The 22486-nt window shown below is 35.4% G+C and overlaps 3 protein-coding genes, 1 long non-coding RNA gene and 1 other non-coding gene across 5 annotated transcripts; 1 reads left to right on the forward strand and 4 right to left on the reverse strand.

Annotated features, from left to right (window-relative positions):
* Nucleotides 1-386: 386 nt before the first annotated feature.
* On the reverse strand, nucleotides 387-2015 carry LOC147279143 (putative sugar phosphate/phosphate translocator At5g25400). Its single transcript, XM_086250811.1, has one exon. The coding sequence runs from the start codon at nucleotides 1834-1836 to the stop codon at nucleotides 787-789; it is 1050 nt and encodes a 349-aa protein (XP_086106937.1). The 5' UTR covers nucleotides 1837-2015; the 3' UTR covers nucleotides 387-786.
* A 2574-nt stretch (nucleotides 2016-4589) lies between these two features.
* Nucleotides 4590-8783, reverse strand: LOC147279144 (uncharacterized). The gene is made up of 2 exons (XR_015123634.1): nucleotides 8749-8783; nucleotides 4590-4776 (listed from the first exon to the last, which is right to left on the reverse strand). It is a non-coding gene; the product is annotated as an uncharacterized LOC147279144 (long non-coding RNA).
* Nucleotides 7521-8291, reverse strand: LOC147279145 (zinc finger BED domain-containing protein RICESLEEPER 3-like). Its single transcript, XM_086250072.1, has one exon. The coding sequence runs from the start codon at nucleotides 8289-8291 to the stop codon at nucleotides 7521-7523; it is 771 nt and encodes a 256-aa protein (XP_086106198.1).
* A 9675-nt stretch (nucleotides 8784-18458) lies between the features above and the next one.
* On the forward strand, nucleotides 18459-18530 carry TRNAG-UCC (transfer RNA glycine (anticodon UCC)). The gene has a single exon. It is a non-coding gene; the product is annotated as a tRNA-Gly (tRNA).
* Nucleotides 18531-18809: 279 nt separating this feature from the next.
* Nucleotides 18810-21726, reverse strand: LOC147279147 (putative L-type lectin-domain containing receptor kinase S.5). The gene is made up of 3 exons (XM_086252000.1): nucleotides 21270-21726; nucleotides 19933-20688; nucleotides 18810-19636 (listed from the first exon to the last, which is right to left on the reverse strand). The coding sequence occupies exons 1-3, from the start codon at nucleotides 21724-21726 to the stop codon at nucleotides 18810-18812; spliced, it is 2040 nt and encodes a 679-aa protein (XP_086108126.1).
* Between the last annotated feature and the right edge of the window lie 760 nt (nucleotides 21727-22486).

The raw sequence follows: 22486 nt of genomic DNA on the forward strand, positions 1-22486 counted from the left end.
TAAATTTGATCTTCATTTGTTTCTCCAATCTGGTCTGCAGGCTACAGATCCAGATACCTTTCTTGTTCCTTATCTGGTAAATTGATGAACTAAAAAGGTTTAATATGATTTAGTGTTATTACCAATGTCATACCAACCAGTTCTGCATAGGCTGTTTATTACCATGATTTTCTTCTCAAACTCAAAAGGTCCAAATTTTTACCCTTAGTCTTTTTCACTTTTCCATTTCAGAAAGGAATCTAATCCCCCAAAGGCTCAAAGTTCCAAGTGATAAAAGTTCACAAACATCAGTCCAATACAAAGAACCCAAAATGTGATCCAAATTATCATGTTTTCACCCACAACATGCATATGCCATCTTCCCAACACAACCAGAAACAATCAGATTGAGACAGAAACATAATGAATATGAATAAATACGTATTAAAGCTTCATAACAAGGAGTTCCTACACAGACATAAATAAAAAATAGGGCATCTGAGATTCTTTCTCTCCTAACATACATGATTGGCACTATAAGCAACAGCTGCGAATCTCAAATCCTTAGACATTAACAATATTGAAGAACTAAAAAAAGGAACAGCCACAGCTAGAATAAGAAACCAAAATCTAGAACAACATACCGAACCCGAATTCTTCATCTGAAGAAGCAAAAGAAAACCGTAACCTCGCAATTTCTTTTGCCCCGAAATCGAATCCATTTTATGCTCTTCCACCACCTCTCCCACCTTGTTATTATCATAATCTAGCTCAAATTAGTCCCTAAATCAATTAGGAACTGGTAAATCAATTGTGGGATTCGTTCTTCTTCCCCATTCCTTCACCTTCCCTCTCCTCCAACAGCCTACTGGCCTCCTCATCGACCTGAGTCTTGTTCTTCTGGGCCTCCTTGGCCTTAAGCGCCTGCAATTTGGAGTGGTTGTAATAGGCAACACCCAGAAAAGCAAGGCCATACCCGAACAGATTGATTGGGGTCACAGTGTCCTTAATGACAGACCAAGAGAATGCGATCAAGAGCCAATCTTTGACCACACCAGCCACATTCATTGTCAAAGCAGAGGTCTTCCCAACAAGCAAGAACACAGCGAGATTCAAAGCAAATGCACAGAGAGAGTTGGTCCCAAAGATCAAGTAATCAAAATGGAAACTTGAGGTGTCCCTCAAAAGCGGGTACTCAACAACAATCCAAGGCACAAACAAGAAGACCAAGCAACAAGGAGCCACATAGTATAGAGAGGTAATGGGGTTCAAGGTGATGCCTTTAGAGGTGAGCAAGATTTGGATCAGGACAAGCCTGGTGGCCTCAAAAGCAACAGCACCCAGTTGGAGAATCACACCCCAGGTGTCGAATCTGGCCTCCCCATAAGCGGCAACGGCGACGCCGAAGGAGATCGAGAGCATGTTGGCCATGGTGTCGGTTTTAAAGCTCTCTTTTTTTAAGGAGACCCCAATTGAGTAAACAGCCACAGGCATGAGGGCTTTCAACATTTGGATGAAAGACACAGAGAGATAGATGTAAGCAGAGTTAGAGAGCCAGAGAGAGAGAGCGTACAGAGCTCCAATGGGGACGACGGAGGAGAGGTAGAGATCGCGAGACATGGTGACGGGCTCGACGAGCTTGAGGACTCGGACGATGAGGAAGGCGAGGGAGGCACAGAAGGACATGTGGATCATGGTGAGGGAGATGGGGAAGGACCAGTTGTACATCTTCTTGTCGAGGATGTACTTGTTGTAGACGATGACGGTGAAGCTGAGGAAGATCCATATGGCCACGTAGGTGTAGGAGAGGACGATCTTCTTGATCACGCTCTCGCTCAGAGAGCCACCTTTGCCCATTTTCTGAAAATGGAGGTGGGTGTGGTGAGAGAAGGGTGGAGGATAAGGAGGGGGAAGTGGGTGAGGACTGAGGAGGAAGATGAAGAAGGGGTCAGATTCAAAGAGGGTGAGTTGGGAGTGAGAGCTGGATTTTAGTGAGTGAGAGAGACAGACAGACAGAGAGAGAAAGAGAGGTGTTTATGTGGAAAATTGAGGAAATAAAATAAGATTGGAATTTGGAAGTGCATCTGATGTGGGATTTTGACGGGAAAGGTACTATTTGGGGGCTTCATAGGAATTAGATTTTCAGATTTTTTTATTGGAAAAAAAATAAAAATAAAAATTTTCCTTATTATCGGAGAAACTTTTATATTATGAAAGTCATAACTCGAACCAGATATAATCGGTTGGGTTCAATTACAACCGAAACCCAAATGCATAAACATAAAAGAAAATTTGAACCAACCCACTCAAATCGAATTGAATCGATTAGAGTCATTAGACAAAAGTTTGGAAGTTGTTTTTGACTCTGGCGGCTAAGGTTTGCCTTCAAAGAATAGTTTTTGTTTTGTTTCTGGTAAATTATATTCCTTTAATATGACTTTGTATGTTATACACTTATACAAGTCTTTTTTTTTTTTTTTTTTATCCTTAAATCAACAAATTTACTTTCTAACAATAAAGTTTAACTTTCTGAGTTGATCATTGTTGGATACATTTGGATACGTGGCCTAATGGCATATGAAGTCTTATTATATACAAACTTTATTTGGATTTAAAATTGGACTCTATTCTGAATTTTAAGAATAGAAAATTATGATTAAATATTAAATTTTAATAATTTTTTGGTATAGCATGAATATCATATAATATTTTAATTGAACTACCAAAATTTAAATGTAGTTTTTTAGATTTGGTCACAAATATGTTGACCCTTTGATTTGAGCTTTTTCCATTTGACATTTTTATCCTTTGGCCCACATATGATGAGTGTTAGTTAAAATTTATAAGGTTTTGACAAAATTGCCCTTGATGCTTTTATATTATCTTGAAAACTTGTTAATGTTGTCTTAACTTTACATTTAGTTGTAACTGTATGACACTCACGACTTCAAATTTAGTTGTGACTAAACGACAGTCACATCTAAGTTGTGAGACAGTCGCAGTTAAGTTGTGACTTAATTGAATTTTTTTTAGAGAAATTATACTACAATATAGTATAAATATATGTCAAACCAATACTTTTACTCAAAATAATATATAGTATAGTGGTGTGAGATGTCTCTTTCAATTTACTAAGGCAGTCACAGTTAAGTTGTGACTGGATTAATTTTTTATTTTTATAATACAATATAGTATAAATTAATGTAATATTTGTGATGTAATATTATTTTTATTTTTTATTATAGTGGCATGTTATGTAATATTTGTAAATTCTAATACTTTTTACTTTATTAATTTGTTTGACTTTTTAACTACTACTTAATCTAAAATGCTATTTAATTTTAGTACCTAAACTAAAAAGTTATTAAAATTTAGTAGTTAAAATCAATAGACTTTTCAAGAATTTATTTTATGGACCAAAATGCTTATTTATGTAGTGGTGGGATTTTGGAGGAGGACTTTGCATTGTGCATTTATGCTCGAGTCATGCAGTCACGATCCTTTTGTTTTTGGGATTAAATTTGTACTTTTACAATAGAAGGTGGGGAGTTGGTAGTATGAAAACATTGACACAAATATTATACATTCTCTTATTTTAGTACGTATGGTGGGATTAGATAATGTATTATTTTCTTTAATCTATTATTGGCATGGTTGGAACGAAAATTCTATTATTGGCATGAGTATTAATAAATGTAGGATATTTGTTTGTGGTAATGAGAAATAGAAAAATAAATAAAAACAATATAACAACTCTACATAAATTATTATTTGTTGTTTAAAAAACTAATGCTTACCATCAACAAATTGTTAATCAAGCGTTTCCTTTCTCTTGCCAAAGTAAAAAGCTTCTTGACGGCCAAAGAAAAGTTCAAAGCTTCTTCATGAATACCAAACGATTTTCTATTATTCATTTTTCAAACATTTTTTTAATAAAAAATGCTACAAACAATTTTGTGAGGCAATCAAGCCTCGTAATCAATTTTTAAAAAGCATATAAAACGATTTTTGGAATACTTTTTAATCACAGCATAAAAACAATAAAAGCATCAAATAAAATGCTTGTGTGGCCAAAAAACAATGAAACCCTTTCCAACTAGGGATGGCAACGGGGCGGGTCGGGGCCGGGGGTGCCTCCCCCATCCCCCGCCCCCGAAACTATTTGAATCCCCGAACCCGCCCCAAATCCCCGATTATGTAAACGGGGATTCCCCGTCCCCGACCCCGCCGGGGAATGGCTTCCCCGAACCCGCCCCGAATCCCCGCCTCAATGTCCACTTTTTTTTTCTCCCCTGATTCAATTCAAACCTGCTAGCAGTAATATAATATTTACAGATTCAATTCAAACCTGCTAGCAGTAATATAATATTTACAGATTCAATTCAAACCCATATTTACATTTTCCTCATATTTACATAGTTAAGCAGTATGATACAAACCTGCTAGCAGTAAATCAGTAATTATTAATACAAACCTGATGAATATATTAATACAAACCTGCTAGTATCAAATTATCAATAGATTCAATTCAAACTTGCTTAACATAATACATATCAAACTTGCAGAGTTGCAGACCTGTTATTAATGTTTCAATGCATCAAACTCACAAATTAATGTTCTAATAGTCCATAAATGGATAAAACTAAATACATGATACATCCATCAATTGATAAGAAAACACATCTATGGCATCAAGCTTCAAACATGGTTTAGATATCTCCTTTATGGCATCAGTACATCACTCATATATGGTTGGAGTATGCTTGATTCTCCAAGATCATAAAATGTGTTGCAAACCTGCACCAAGAGAGATATGATTGTAAATTTGTAATCACTTGCTGGCTCAGTTGTAATCACATAGATATATAGGGTTCTTAATCTGCTTTTCAGTTGTACAAGAATAATTAATTTGCTTGCTTTATCCTATTGTGATAGGATCCATGTTGCTATCAACCAAAAGAAGAAAATACTAATCTGATAATGGTCAACTATATTAAGATAAAGAAAGTGACACTAAAGAAGTAAAGAGAGCAGTGTAGGAAGTAATATAGTCCTATTTTTAGGTTGGGAATTTGGGATGTGGATTATGACAACCATATTGCTATTCAAGCAAAGTATACCATTAATTACACTTTACAAGGAACAAGAAAAGCCAGGTCTGTGTCTACAGACCAAGGAATAAGAGTAAGCATCTCAAAAGAGTAGTCTCAAGTGAACTTGAACTGCTACATATGAGCTATAACATACTCTACTGAAGGGCTTCTTGTATAAATCCATTAAATTCAACACACAAAATGCTCATACATACAAGTGACAGTGATTTAACACTAGGGTGGATTTCAGAAACCCCATTTGGTTCTGTATATCTTCACAATATAATCAGCAGTCTCAAATCACTAAAAATGAAGTAAGTAGTTGGCCCAATTAACTAATCTAACCCTTCAAGCGATCACAGTCCCCAGTAAACAACCAATAAACATATTAAATCAAATAAAGAATTATTGGTCCTCTACATTGAACATGTGAAAAACTGAAAATATGAAAAAGCTAAACAAAGAACTCAACTGATACATAGCTAGTGTAGCAGAATCTACTGAAAGACTTCTGATTGAAAATAAATATAACAGTTAACACACAAGATGCTCCTACATCTAAAAGAGTGGGCAGATTCCAGATCTCCATCTGATTTTGTATATCTTCATAGTTCAATCAGTTCTCCAACACCAATGAAAATGAAATGACTAATTTGGCACAATTACCCAATCCAACAATTCAAGAAGCAAAGTATACCTTAGAATCAGCAAGGCAAGAAACCATAATAAATGTAATAGTCAGCAAAGTATACCTTAGAATCAGCAAGGCAAGAAACCATATAATGAGTGAGAATAGTCACACTTCATATAATGAGCTATTCTCCTGTTCAAGGCAAGAAACCTAAACAATCAAAACAAAATAAAGTGAGAATAGTCACACTTCATTAATTAAACCATCAAATGATTCAATCATGATTTGCTTACCTCCTCCATGTCAAAATCATCATTAGTTGAAACGCAAGTTTCAGATTCCATGACTTCTACCTCATTCGGGTTTGATTCTTATCATAAAACAAAACAAAAAAATATTATTAGAAAACCTTAAAACAAATTAATTAGCAAACTTTAAAACAATTTTCAGATTACCTTCTATCTCCTTCCATAGCCAATCTCGAGCACACATCAAGGCCTCTATAGTTTTTGAATGAAGACGACTACGATGAGGGCTCACAATTCTGCCACTTGTACTAAATGCTGATTCTGAAGCTACTGTAGTAACTGGAATAGCCAAAATATCTTTAGCCATCAATTGCAGTTTAGGATATTTGACCCCATTTGTCTTCCACCAAACCAATATATCAAAATCAGCATCCAATGGTATAAGAGACTCTTCTAAATACTGATCAAACTCTGACCTCACACTCTGAGTGCTCTTAGAAATAGCCAAAAACTCAAGAAACTCTTGATCAACTTGAGGTGAAACCTTTTGTGAAACAGTAGCACTAGTAGCATTAGAATGTTGAGAAGATTGATGACTTTGACTGGGTTTTTGTTGATACTCTTTAAGCAAGTCATACACTAACTTTTTAACTTCCTCAATCTTAAGAAAAGATTCGCCTCCATAGATTTTTGGAAAATAGAACTCAACGGACATCATCTTATACCTTGGATCCAAGATACTTGCAATTGCCATCAAGCCATGCATAGTATTCCAATACTTCTCAAACTTTGGTAGCATATTTGATGCCATTTCTTTCACCTCAGTCACATCTGACAAAATCCATTGTTCAATTGCCAACCTAATCTTGCAAATATTTGGAAAATAAAGATTGGCAGTAGGGTACTTGGACCCTGAAAATAACTCAGACACATCATTAAAAAGCTCCAATTTTTCAGCTAACACCTTTGTCTTTGACCAATCTTCTTCACTAGGCACTTTTTTGTATAGAGAGTCACGCATTTTCAGCCGTGGAAAAACATCTTTATATTCCAATGCAGTGGAAAGCATGGAATATGTAGAGTTCCACCTAGTTTTGCAATCAAGCTCCAACTTTTTAGTGCTTGACAATCTTAATTGTCGAGCCGCCTCAATAAACCTTTCTTCTCTCTTTTGAGTTCCGGTCCAAAATGCAACACTAGACCGAATAACCTCAATGCTCTCTTTTATAACATCTAACCCATCCCTCACCACCAAGTTTAGAATGTGCGCACAACAACGCATGTGAAAAAAGCCTCCTTGCAACAAAAGTGAACTAGAAGACAACTTCCCCAAAACTATATCAATCATGGCATCATTGGTTGTGCAATTATCTACCGTTAAAGTGCATACCTTACGATCGAGATTCCATTCCAACAAGCAATCCACCAAAACATCCGCAAGTACCTCCGCAGTGTGTGGACTTGGTACATATACAAACCTACCAAAAAATCATTTAAATTAAAAGCAAAATTAGTGAATTGATTACATCATAACGTATTAAAATAATTATAGCAAATAATTAAATAAATTTACCTCACAAGACGACTTTGCAACCTCCAACAATCATCAATAAAGTGAGTAGTGACAGTCATAAATCCCCTTTTTTGATTGCTAGATGTCCACATATCCGTAGTAACGGAAATTCTACTTTCATTGGTATCCAAGAATTTCATTGTTTTATTTCTTTCAAACTCAAAAATCTTGAAGATGTCACTCTTAATAGTATTCCGAGAAGGAACCTTAAATAATGGTTGTAAAGTTTGGGAGTACCTTCTAAACCCAATATGATCAACCATGGACATCGGATACTCATGGATAATAATCATAACACCAAGTTCCTTCCTTGCACTGTCTTGGTCAAAGTTATACGTACCAAGTTTAAAGCTCCCATCGCCACTCCTTGTAGGATTCAAGATTGATTGTGATATGCTTCTTTGTCTCTTCATAGGACAACATTTGATGTGATCATGTAAATGTTTTGTTCCATTCTTGCTATTCCCTCCTAGCATCCTACTACAAAGATTGCAAACAGCTTTCATATTGCCGGCAACGATACGCTTGGTGAAATGATCCCATACTTGTGACGTACATCTCCTTTTACGTATATTTTCACCAGTTGAATCACTACTTATGGTATTTGGTACAGATTTGTCCCCTCCCCCCTCAGTTGGTGTTGTATTTGATGATTGTGGGGTACTTGAGGGTCTTGGTGGCTGTGAATGCTGTGTGAGTTGTGTGCCTTGTGGCCCTTGTGGGGCTGTCTGATTTTCCTCATTTTCAGCACCATGGCCGCTGGTCATTTCTGTAGAGTCCATCTATAAAAAATAAAAAGCAAGAAATGATACACTTTTATATAAGTTGCTGCCTATACAAGTTAAAAGCAAGTATAGATATTTGGACTGCCAGTATAGATAATAAACACATTCTTACACGCACACACACACACACATTCATATATCAGATATATTGGTACAAATTTAGGGAGGGAAGAGTTAACAAATCTTTCATCTCTCTTTAGGATAAAAAACAGGCACCAACCAAAATACTAATTAGCCAAGGACAGAAATTTAATTGGGAATAAGCCTCACAAGCATAATTCACAAGCAGTACAGATTAAAAGCCATCAAAAGCTGCAGTACAGATGGTTGCGCACGGCAACCTTTCAATTCTAAAATCTGTTAAATCGAAGGGAATTAAAAGCAACACTCGTTCTTGACCAATTCAGAAAGCATCAACAAACAAAAACCAAATACATACCAGAGTCCAGACAGAGGGGAGTAAGCGAGACAGAGAGGCGACTGGTGAGAGGGCGAGACAGAGAGGCGACTGGCGAGAGGGCGAGACAGAGAGGCGACTGGCGAGAGGGCGAGACAGAGAGGCGACTGGCGAGAGGGCGAGACAGAGAGGCGACTGGCGAGAGGGCGAGACAGAGAGGCGACTGGCGAGAGGGCGAGACAGAGAGGCGACTGGCGAGAGGGCGAGACAGAGACCGAGTGAGTCGAGTGACTGAGAATCTGAGTTAGAGACTGAGTCTGAGAGATCGAGAATTCGAGATTAGACTTTAGGGTTTGGTGTATTGGGGTTTCAGCCTTTCAGGTTTGGCTTTGGGGTTTGGAATTTGGGGTTTTAAAACATATATATAAATATATAATTTAACAAACATACATTAATATATGGTATATACCCTAAACATATATATTTGTTAATTTACTTAACATATATATGTTTTTTCATTTATATAAAGCTTAAGGTTTAGGTTATTAATTTTTTTATCTAAATTGTGTATAAATATATAAATTGGAAGAATAAGTTTAGGGTTTAGGTTATTAATTGTATTATCTAAATGTGTATATAAAAATATAAATTGGAATAATAAGTTTTGGGTTTAGGGTTATTAATTTTATTATCTAAATTGTGTATAAATATATAAATTGGAAGAATAAGTTTAGGGTTTAGGGTTTATGGGGTTTAAAGGCTTTTAGGGTATAAGGTTTAAGATATAGGGTTTAGGGTATAAGGTATAGGGTATAGGGTATAGGGTATGGGTTTAGGGTATAGGGTATAGGGTTTAGGGTATAGGATATAGGGTATAGGGTTATTAATTTTATTATCTAAATTGTGTATAAATATATAAATTGGAAGAATAAGTTTAGGGTATAGGGTTAGGGTATATATAGGGTTTAGGGTTTTATTATCTAAATTGTGTATAAATATATAAATTGGGTTTAGGGTTTAGGGTTTGGGGTTAGGGTTTAGGGTTTAGGGTTTAGGGTATAGGATATAGGGTATAGGGTTTAGGGTTAGGGTATAGGGTTTAGGGTTAGGGTATAGGGTTTAGGGTATAGGGTATAGGGTATAGGGTTTAGGGTTTAGGGTTTAGGGTATAGGGTTTGGGGTTAGGGTATAGGGTATAGGGTTTAGGGTTTGGGGTTAGGGTTTGGGGTTAGGGTATAGGATATAGGGTATAGGGTTTAGGGTTAGGGTATAGGGTTTAGGGTTAGGGTATAGGGTTTAGGGTATAGGGTATAGGGTATAGGGTATAGGGTTTAGGGTTTAGGGTATAGGGTTTGGGGTTAGGGTATAGGGTATAGGGTTTAGGGTTTGGGGTTAGGGTTTGGGGTTAGGGTATAGGGTATAGGGTTTAGGGTATAGGGTATAGGGTATAGGGTATAGGGTTTAGGGTTTAGGGTTTAGGGTTTAGGGTTTTATTATCTAAATTGTGTATAAATATATAAATTGGGATAGTGTACTCATAAGAAGTTGGTGGTCTGATGGTAAGGAGCTGAAGGAAGGAGTTTGAGGTGCCAAGTTCGATTCCCAGCATAGCACTTATCACGTTTAAATTTTGGTTATATATATATTTAGTGTAAACGGGGCGGGTTCGGGGTCGGGGGACCTAAAACCATCCCCGCCCCGCCCCCGACTCGGGGCCCCGCCTAAATCCCCGAACCCGAACCCGGCCCCATTTATTTCCCCCGTTAGGGTTTTAATCGGATCGGGTCCCCGCGGGGACCCGGCCCCGCGGGGATTTTTGCCATCCCTATTTCCAACCGTAAAAACAAAGAAATGCAAACGTGGCGGGTTTGAAAGGCAAGTATGGATTGAAGTGAATTGGAATGTGAGTTTGAAGTCCGAGCAAATAGCATAGATTCGGATTTGAGGAAGCATAAAACGCGCGCTCTTGGGAATCGTCACGTGACCACTGTAACAGTTGACCACCGGTCTGCGTAGCTCGTCATATGAAGTATGGGGCTTTATCCTCACGGCGGACTATGAGGTATGGGCCTTTTTTATATATATATATATATATTTTAAATAGTACTACATATTTTATATTTTTATATCATAATTTTATATTATTTTATGTGACAATTTATATGACATTTATATATTAGACATTAAAAAATAAAAATAAAAATTCAAAAAAAAAAAAAAAATTTGTCCAATAAAATAATGACACGTAAGATAATATAAAAATATGATAAATATAACATTATTCATATATTTCTTCTCCTTTTATGAAAGTTCTCGGCAAACAATAATAAATAAAATAAAATTTCACACAAGGGAATGCGTTGTTGGTACTTTTCATTTATTTTACTGTCTCAAATAAGAGGTAAACAAGTAACTAGCTATTAGTTTAATAGTAATTTTTTAATTTTTTTTCATGTTATGGCGGTTATTTAAAAATACATTGTTCAAGCTTTTGTTCAATTATATTTTCAATATAAATCCTCAAATAGTAAACGCTAAACAAAAAACGTATAACTATGAACTCAAGGCAATGTCATTATGTCATTTTAGACACAAACATTATATCAACAAAAAAAAAATATATATATCACATAGAATCCTCTTTCAAATGAATATGCTAGAGCGAACATATCCTTAATTGTATTTAGTTGATCATATTATGAGACTTACTTGTTAATCAATTGTTATGACCAGTTATTAGTAAACACATAAATCACCACATGCATCATCAGCTAATGTTGTCCCTCTTACATTGATTCCACCGTACCATAAATAAATTTGACGTACAGTTTGTTTTACTATTTGAAAAAGAGTGACAAACCAAAAATTGAACACATTATAATTAATGTAATTTCTTTATACTTTGGTTGATATGTAGATAAAGTAGCCAGTACATCAAAACAACACAAATGACATTAATATTTGTGTTTTGCATGGTTGATAAAAAATCGCAGTCTTTCTTCCAATAATTAGGACAAGTTGAAATTTGGCTCGACTTCTAGAAATGGGTCATCCAAATGAAGTTAAAAGCAATTTGATGCTGGTCAATTTATAGATACAAGCTCATCGTAATTACCTTCAATATTCTTCAAGAAAACATGTCAGAAGTACAGCCAAACGAAATATGCATATGGCGTTTGTTGCCAATTACAAATAAATTGAAATTTTCAGTACGTACTCATCATGACCATGCCTCTATGAACTCTACCAACTTATATATATTAGGGGGATGAAATATTTGTAACTTGAAGTGAGCAGTACTGATAAATTTTCTCAACAATTCAAGGAAATGATTTGGATGTGATCAGATTGTACTACAATTTGTATAAAGCAATATTGTGAGAAAATCTATGGAGTATGGACTATGAACGATTGCAGCATGTTCACAAAGTTGACAAAAGTTGTGAGATGGTAACTTAATTAATGCTTACCTCTATTTTTCTTTTTCCTTTTTTAAAAAAAAAACCCCAAAACTACCATGTTCCTAAGCTGCTTATCAAGGGAATTTAAGGCTTGAATTGTGAGAAAGGATGCAGAACCATATATTTCTCTTCTAATTACATGAAAATATATAATAAGAATTAGAATAAGTGGGCTTGCTTTGTTGTGTACAAACTGTGTTTTTTTTTTTTTGGGTCTTTTTTTATGCCATTGTTATGTATAAACTTTGACTAGGTAGATAGTGTAGATTTTGGTGTTGGATTTGATATGACATTTCAAAATGTTAACATTATATATATTTAGTTGTTGTGTAGATAATTTATTATAGAAATTTCCATGAATACATGAATTAAGTCTCCATGCTTATTACTATCATTATTATATATTTAGAGATAAAAGGTTCATGCACCTTCATGGCCTCATGGGTGCATAGCAAAATCAAAGATGGTCAATTAATCAATTGACTATTTCCCTAATGGCTGGCTGGCTTCCAACTAAAAGCCTTCTTTCCCCAAATTTATTTTTCTCAGTTCATTTAAAAACTCCAAGTTGGATTTGACATTTAACCAATTTTTGCAATGTTGATCCATCTAACTACTAATTCCAACTATTATATGGTGCCCTAATAAAATAGTCATTCATAATCTCAATTATCATACTCAAATCAGGTTATTCTTTCCTTGAACAAGCTATAAATATATGATATTTCTATCTACAATATTGTAGATAAAAATATAACTAGATTAATATTAAAAGAGATCCTAAATTCTAAACCCGTATTTCTCCCAAATAAACAAGAAACAAATGTCTCACTTCAAGCAACAACTATTAAGTAAGGCTGAGTTTCTTTGACGCTAGATCTCTTGTCCATTGATAGGCAAGACAAAATTTTGTGAATTCTTTTAGTTAGGATAAACCAAAAGTGGATTTTTTTTTTTTTTCAATCCCAATAAGAAAATAACTTTTTTGAGTCTAATCATCTTAGAATTTAGAATTTAGCTTTTAGACTATGGGTTTTACAGTTAATAGACTTGCTTGATTTTTCGACCAAAAAAAAAAAGAAAAAGACTTGTTTGATTTGCCTGTAGGCTGTACTCTGTAGGGAGGCCATTTTGCATAGGATGCGAGAATTAGTAGTGAATTACAAGCACAGGTAAAGCTTCTTCTTTTTTGGCCAGGAAGCACAAGTAAAGCTTTTGTTTTGGGCCATTGCACAAGTAAAACTTAATTTAGAAACTTTAATTAATTATTGCTCATAGAGTCTTCAATGCTACTCGAAGTAAATATGTGGATAAACCGACCATACCCATCACTCAAACAAAGTCAAATATTTTCAGCAAATGAAAGTGAAGAGTGAAGTCTACGTTAAAGAAAGTAGATCGAGCTTTAGACTTTGGAAATGTCTGGAATGCAATTGGAGATGAACCCTTTGCAATTGGGAATACAACTACATTAGTTGTAGTCTTGTAGAGCCTATTTTAGGAAAATAAAGTGCACAACTTCGAAAGTTTTTCCATATAATGGTAAATATTATATTATCTTTAATATTTATATATGTTTATAATTTAAGTAGACTTATGTCAATCTACTAAGTCCCTGATATAATAATATTTTATAAAAACAAAAAGAAAAGTAATTTCATTTTTCTTTTTCTTTTTTTTCAAGAATGAAAAGTAACATCATTTGGTTTTAATTTTTAGCCTTATTATACACGCAACATTAATACATTTCTAACATCCAACGTACAAGCAAAACAGAACAGCAGAGAAACTACGTCAACATATTATAAAAAGCATAAATAAATAGTTAAATACATTTTTCTTAGAAAATTGGTCCAAACAGACCCTTATTTTCATGGACATAATGGCCCAAAGCCGGTAGGGGATTAGAGCATCACCAACCGTATTTCATAATCTCAAATTTGGAGTTGGACGAGCTGCACCCGTAAGCTATTTTACACTTTCCCAAAATAAACTTTTAGCGTGAGAAAGTTTTAAGGTATGTTATTTGTACACACTTTTTTTTTCTCTTTGCACAGCCTCATTACTTAATTAGTGAAAAAATCCTAAAACCCCATTATGAAAAGACCCTAAAACCCTCCCCCAACCCACTTACACCAACCTAGCCACACCACCTTTCTCTCCTCTATCTTCTCTCTCCCTTGTTGAGTAATGTGGAATAATGTCTCACATCGAAAAACTAGAGCTTAGTATATGTGCTTATAAGTCTTGAGCCTCTCCACCCATTCCCAATTGGTTTTGGGTTGGATGCTCTAATTTTATCATAGTATCAGAGCTTGGTTATCCTCGTGTAAGGCCCAACGGCCACACGTGCTCCCACGTCACTCAATACAATTTGTTTACGTGTAAGGCTCAAAATCTCGCTACACGTGCGGGGGCGGGTTGAGAGTAATGTGGAGTAATGTCCCACATCGGAAAACTAGAGCTTAGTATATATGCTTATAAGTCTTAGGCCTCTCCACCCATTACTAATTGATTTTGGGTTGGATGCTTTAATTCTATCATCCCTGACACTCTTTATTCTCTATCCTCTCTCGCTGCTCTCTAATATTAGTTAGTCACAATTTCTTCGCTTAGACTTGATTCTACCAAGTAGTACTACACCACAAGCAGTCTCGTGATTGGGTATGCACTTTGTTCTAGCTTGTTAGCTGTGATAAACAAGTTTGCCGTAACCATATTCAACTACCTTGGCCTTTTGACCGCACTACAATACCTTATTTCTGCTTTAGGAGTTTGGGTTTTGGGAAAGTTTGGACTTTTGCACCATGATCCCTTCATATTCAAGACAACCAAGAAGTTTTTGCCTGCTGCCATTGTGTTTTACCTTGCAATCTTTACCAACACCAATCTTCTATTGCAACCACCGACATCGGAAAAGTGCCTAGCTGCCGACATCGCCGAGCACAACATGTTGAGCCTGACCCATCTTCTCCGAGCAGTTGGTTCAGTGGGTACTTGTCGAACGGGTTCTGGATGTTCGGTGGGTACTTGCCGAACGACACTCACATTTTTGGAGGATGACTGCCGAACGAGTGTGACATTTTCAGCGGACCAGTGCCAAACGAGTGCTGTGCACGGTGGTGCGGGGTGACTGTGTTAATAAGCCAGAGAGAGAAAAAGGGAGGGAGGAGAGAGAGAGAGAGAGAGAGAGAGAGAGAGAGAGAGAGAGAAAGAGAGAGAGAGAGAGGTGGGATTGGGGGTGGAGCGGGGTGCTGCGTGTGGTGGTGCTGGTTTTAGATGAAAGGTGTGTATTGTTTGGGTGGGGTGAGGGTGTTTTAAAAGAGAAATATTTTGGTAATGAAAGAGGTGTGCAAAAGAAATTCCAAATTTTAGAAAAGGGTAGAGGGTATATTAGTAGAAAAATTAAAAAAATGGTGTGCAAAAAGAAAAAAAAGTGTGCAAATAGTAGCTCTCAAAGTTTTGAACTCCAATTTTGCCGTAGAGAAATTGTTAATGCCATTTGATTTTCATTTTTTAATATTTTTTTATTATCTTTGTCTCCCCAGTTAAAACATTATTATTTCCTTCCATGTCCTTTATTACTTTGAAATAATAATAATTATTCTTTTATAATTTTTTATTGATAAAAATTATAGCATCACAAAGATTTTTAATATTAGACCAAACTTGAATATATTTAAATATTTTTAATTTATTAATCAATTATGTAACATTAATAATGTACACAAAATAATGTGGAGAAGTCGAAAAGAGAATGTACACCAAAGAGGTGAGCAGTTGTTAGTTTAGATGAGAAAGAGGTGAGCAGTTGTTAGTTTATATAAGGAAAAAAAAAAAAAAAAGGAGTTTAGCGTCGGAGAATATGGCATGTGGTTGAAGTAGTGTTTAATACTCTTGGCCAAAAAAAAAAAAAAAAAAAGAAGTAGTGTTTAATACTATAGAGAACATGCTTGGAATATTCCCATTATTAACTCCAAATTTAGTGTTGGAGATAGACTACGGTTGGTGATGCTCTTAGGGAAGAAGAAGAGATGCGACAATTACATTTTACTTTTATTCTATAATTTATTCCAATCTATTTTATGGCATCTTCATCATTGATTTTATTCTTTCCACTCTCTCTCTTTGACATATAATTTTATAGTTTTTTTTTTTTTTCTGTTAAAAGTTAAAACCATAATGCTTATTTTCAATTTATTTCCAATAATAGTCATTTTGTATAATAATTTTAAGTTGATTTAATTATACATGTAAAATGTATAAAAACTAAGTTGTATGACTTGGTTCTTTAACAAGTTTTGATAAGGTGCAAACTGAAGGTGAATCTAAGATTGTTATCGACATCATGTCGCAAAAAACTTCAAATATTTTGATGGATTGAATCTTTATTAACGATAATTTTGAGCTTATTGTTCACTTCTAAAAGGTCACAACACTAATGTTGTGCAAATACGAACTCACTCATTTGTATTGGAAAGATGTTAAGAGGGTGGCTGTTTTTGTGGGTGTGGGTTTTCCAACCAAAAAAACATAGTAATATGACTTTTGAAGATTTTGGGACATAGAAACTAGTTGTGAACCAGACTCTGCCTTCCAGAATGGGATTGTGTTAGGCCACCTACCTTTGAAAAGGTTCCTCCAATCCTCCACGACCACAGTGGTCTTCTCTGTGATCATATTTATGACATAACCCATAAAGTTGGTTTTGATAGCTCACCTTTTTATTAGGTCTTTGTATTAGTGTTGTGACTTTTGTCTTTCTGACACTACAAGTCTACAATCATTTTGATTTGTACTTGACATTTCGGTGCTTTTTGAAGGGATTTTATGGGAATGGGCCAGTTGGTGGTTTCTGAGTTGGACCAGACTAGGTTTGAAGAATCTCAAGGCCATACGATCAAAGAAAAAAAAAAGTCTCAGATCAAAACTTTGCTTTGATAATATGGACCAAGCAAGTGTTCTGAAAAATTATAAAGATAATTAAGCTCGGGCCATTTAGAAAAATAATTTTTAGAAAGAGAATGACGTGTTTTAAAATTTAAAAGAATTTTTTTTTAATTTATAATTTTTTTAATTCATAATAAAGTCATTTTAATTTATAAAGAAAATCTTTTTAATTTAAAATAAAGTCTTTTTTATATTTAAAGGGTATTTCCCCTCTTAGGGTATAGAGTAGACTTTGTAGAAGCATTAAAAACTAACATAAAGTCGTCAAAGAATAAAAATAAAAGCACTTGATTAAAAACTCTAAGGGTGCGTTTGGTAACATTTTACAAAACGGTTTTTCATTTCACAAATTCAAAAAATGACAAAAATGTGTTTGGTTGCCGTATTGAGAAAACAGTTTTTGAAAAATACAAAATAGAATTTATAGTTTACAGTGTAAATTCAGAAAATGACTAAATGATGTTTTCAATGAATTTAGAAAACATAGAGAACACAGATACAAATAAAAAAAATTAGAACTGAAAAAAAAAAAAAAAACATGTGATCTGCACCTCCTCCTCACATAGCCAGACCCACCTCCAGCAGCAGCCCTACCCCCCGTCGCTACCCACCTTACCCATCTCTCTTCATCTATCATCTATTCTTCTATTTCTTTCTCCCTCTCTATCTCTCTCTCTTTACCCATCTCTCAAAATATATACTTTGTAATCCCTCTATAGTTTCCAATTCTCGTTTCAATAAACGGATCAAGACTCCTCGTAACATCAATGGCAGAAAGCTCACGAGCCTTACAACCCACACATAGAGAAAATACATTCATTCAACTAGATCATAGGTGTTTGCAGTCTTGTCTCCATTAATAATACGGTCACCAACAACTCTTCCACCTCCAAAGTAGTTGCGCTGACTGAGGTGAGTTGGGTTTTATGAAACTTTTTTCTTTTTTAATTATATGTTTTATTAAATTGGTTAATAATAATTTATAATTGATATTTTTTGTAAATATAATTATTTGGTTGTAATAATTAGTTAATATCAAATGTGTTTTCATTATTTTTGTTTTATATAATTGTTTTTCAATTACGCTATCAGACGCCTTCTCATATTTTGAGAATGTAAAATTTAATTTGTCATTTTCATTTTACAATACAGTTTTTAGAAAATTTTTTGTAAAACGTTACCAGACGGGCCCTAAATTACTACCGGTATTAGTCTAAGAAAGACTCATAAAATGGACTAGACTATAAATCTTCCAAAATTATATCCATCATGGATGAACTGCTTTTGTTTCTTAACACCATTATATATTTAATAAAACAACTAGATGTGATCAAATAACAAGCGTTTGTAGTCCAACGGTTAGGATAATTGCCTTCCAAGCAATAGACCCGGGTTCGACTCCCGGCAGACGCACTTTCTTTTATATTTTTCATCTTCTAAATGCTTTTGCAATCAAATTATATGTTCATACATTCTTTTTTGTTTTTTTCTTTTACAAAGTATGTACATCAAGCCAAAAAAAGAAAAAGAAAAAGAAAAAAGTATTTACATCTGAAAAAATGAACAAATTAACTAAAAAGAATAACATAAAATCTCACATTACTGAAATTTTGTTGCACCAGCTGTGTGATCCATATCAATTCCACAAGAACATCATGTATTTTATGAAATGCTCATTTTGGATTTGCAACCTCATACTGCATTGTCACAGTTCATAGATGCACTGTTAGACCCAAAATCAGTGGCTGGAGCAGAGGAAGATACTGACTGATAAACTGCACTGGGCCTTGGCCTAGTGTATGGCAATTCCATTAGAGGCTCATTTGGGTTCATCAAAATCTGCACCACCTTCCTTATCTTAGGCCTGAACATAAAATCTGTATGCAAGCAAGAAAGGGCAACCATCAATGTCCTCTTCACTTGTTCCTCCTCAAATTTTCCATCTAGAGCTAGCATTCGGTCCACACCCTCCAGCAGTGCATTTCTTGCATGCAAATTCCATACATATTCTACTAAACTATAGTCATCCATGATACCCTTTGATCTTCTCCCACATACCACTTCTAGTACCACCATGCCAAAGCTATAGACATCGGATTCCGGGGTAGCCTTCCCTGCTAAGTCTAGCACTTCCGGGGCCAAGTATCCGGGGGTCCCAGCTAGTGGGATTGTAACCGAGGTATCCTTGAGTATTAGTCTTGCTAGCCCAAAATCACCTAGATGAGCATTGTACTCAGAGTCCAACATCACATTGTTTGGTTTAATGTCTCTGTGAACCACAGGGTTGCCACACTCTTCATGGAGGTATAGTAATGCTGATGCCAATCCTGTTAATATATTGTACCTGGTTCTCCAATCAAGAATGCCCTTTCCAATGAAGCGATCTAGGCTTCCATTAGGCATGTATTCGTAGACGAGGAAGCGATGCTGGTTTTCATGGCACCAGCCTTGGAGTTGCACTATGTTTTTGTGCCTCAGGCGCCCAATGGTGCATATTTCTGCTAAGTACTCCCTTTCCCCTGTTTGGGTTTGGAGATGAAAATTGTCTCAGTGCATATAGATTTGGAAGAAACAATTACGAAAATTAGAGTAATGTTAGAGGGACTATATTAGACGTCACATTTCTGGATCACATCTTGGATAGAGGTGAGACTCATTGTACAAGTAGGTTCTACCGACCTACTATACAAGTGGTTCCTGCTTTTATTAGAGACATGACATCCAAATGTGACTGGTTTTAGGCCTATTAGAGGATGTGCAATAGTTTAAAAACTGATCAATTGTTGATTCAAAATACAATGCAAGTAGAACATACCTTGTTTAGAAGTTGCTGAAATCTTCTTGACAGCAAAAGTTTTTGGAGGACCTGAATCATCTGAAGATATGATGCCTTTGTAGACAACTCCAAATCCACCTGAGCCAAGCAGATTTTCCTTGCTGAAGTCCTCAGTGGCCCTTGAAAGCTGTTTGTAAGTAAACATTTTAGGGGCATTTGCAGCTGTTCTTGACCTGCTTTCTATGTCTTCATTCTGATTCCTAGTACATTGATTTCTCTTCAGAGCCCTTAAAATTAGAGGGTATATGCAGGCTATCAAAATTGACACACCCAGAAAAACAGGAACATCAATGACCCAAATGCTTCTAATCTTTCCATGATGTACTTTTTTAGGCCCTTCAGGTTGGATGTTGGGAAGTACTGGCAATTCAACTGATGTGAAAACCCAATCAAGGATTTGATGGCTCTCTGGGAGAGTCCCAGTAGAGGCAGTAAAGCCAACATAAACAGAGCTTGGGACTGTTTCAAACATGGAAATTGAATGGTTGAGGAAGCTCACTAATGGGTTCTCAGAGTACCCAACAGAGACATGGAGAATCTGTCTCCAGCCATCATACTCAATTGTAACCTTGATGTCTCTTCCACTCTTGAGGTCAATGCCTGTGCTGTTGAGACTCTTTGCTACAACTGGGTTGATTATGCTTGTTGTGTCAATGGCAATGTGATTCCCATCTGGGTCAAACTCATGGTTCATGGAAGTGTCTAGCTCCACAGCAAATTGCTTCACCACACCACCTAATTTTTGGACAGCATCAGTGGATGTTAAAAATTAGATATATATATATATATGTGTGTGTGTGTATATCTATATATTCCCTTGCCAATGTGGATAAGTTTGATAATTCTAGCAATCATTATCTGTAAAAGGTTGGATTAAATATCCACAAATTCTGGCTTTGAGAACTTCACCATAATCAACAGCTTGCAGAGAATATCCAAAATAATAAAAAGTATAAACCACATTCTTGTATCACATTACTAATAAAGATATGAACCATTAATACAAGTGAGTTTCACCTAATAATATAGTACATGAATAATGTAAAATTGTAAATGTAGCATAAGTCAAGAAAAAATGAATTATGTAGCTTGAAAAACCAAATTAGAAACAAACACATCAACCTTTAGTACTACATCACTGATAGATGTGAGACCCACTTATATAAGTGAGTTTTACTTATATTAGTGATGCAAATAATGTAGTATAAAAATGTGATACATGTAATATTACTTCGGGCAACATAACTTTATACACTTTTAAATACCAAAAGAAGACTAGACACATTAAAAAAGTCACAATATTAAAAGGTATTAACCTTGAGTTGATCTATTAAGGAGTCCAAGAAATGAGCCATAGCTATCAGGTGGTGAAGGGCTACTATCCTGTGCAAAGACAAAGGCCATTCCATCTCCAGAGCCTGTTGTGTTTGGGAAGGCAGAGATCCTAACAGTGAAGGAGGTGGAGATAAAAGCCGGCCATGCAAGCACCGGGTAGCGATACAAAACCCTCCCAACCTTATACAATGGTGAAAATGATGATGATGAAGTCGACTCGTTTTGTGGTGGCTCTGGTGTAAGGCTCAAATACCCATTGCCTGCAGTTACAGAGCCCATGCATATTAGGCCACCTTCACTATTACAACTTTGGGGATAGAAGGAGGGGAAGGAAAAACTGATGGGGTCAGTCATGGAGTTCACAGAGGCTTGGTTAGGAATAAGAAAGGTGAAGAGGAAGCTAAGAATTAAAAACATGGTTATAGAAGAAAACCCCATGACTTAATTAAAACAGAGTGGATTTTGGTATGTGCTTATATATAAGGGAAATAAAGTTTATTGTTATAATATTTTTCTGTTGAATTTTATGTTGTTCTTACTTCTTAATTGTACTTTTTTTATCTCTAATTTTGTGAAAGCTTATCTTTGAATGGAGTTTTGGGTAAAGTACTGCGGGGAATCTTAATTCCATTTGTTTGCATGCTTTTGGTGGCTATATCCAGCAGGAGTTGACTTAATTGTAATGAGTTATGACCAAAGAAATGCAAATTCTTGTCCTCTTGCACAATAATAGAAAGACAAGAGTCCCTTCTAAACTAGAACAGAAAATTAACCCTTCTAAAAGATTATAATAAAAATTAAACAAGTGTCAAGTTTTAAGTGGGTTTGTCATGCCACCCTATATGGTGAGGTGGCAAGAGACACCCTACCAAAAGTTTTTCTGCCTTCTCATGACTTAATAAAAAGTAAAATATTAAATACAAAAATTGTCCATAAATTTTACACTGATTCTCAATTTGGTCTACTAACTATAAAAGTGTCAATTTGATCTACGAATTTTTCAAGTTGTATTAAAGCAGTACAAACGTTAACTTCTATCCGAAAATTAACGGAATTGGTCACATGAAAATGTGATGAACAGACTGAAATATCCCTAAAAATGTGGTCACTTGTTGTGCACATAACTAGTTTCCATTAAATTTTACGATGGAAGTTAACGTTTGTACTGCTTTAGTACAACTTAAAAAGTATGTGGATC

This window comes from Dryas octopetala, chromosome 7 (assembly GCF_963921425.1).
Source record: "Dryas octopetala chromosome 7, drDryOcto1.1, whole genome shotgun sequence".
In the NCBI taxonomy this organism is placed as follows: domain Eukaryota; kingdom Viridiplantae; phylum Streptophyta; class Magnoliopsida; order Rosales; family Rosaceae; genus Dryas; species Dryas octopetala.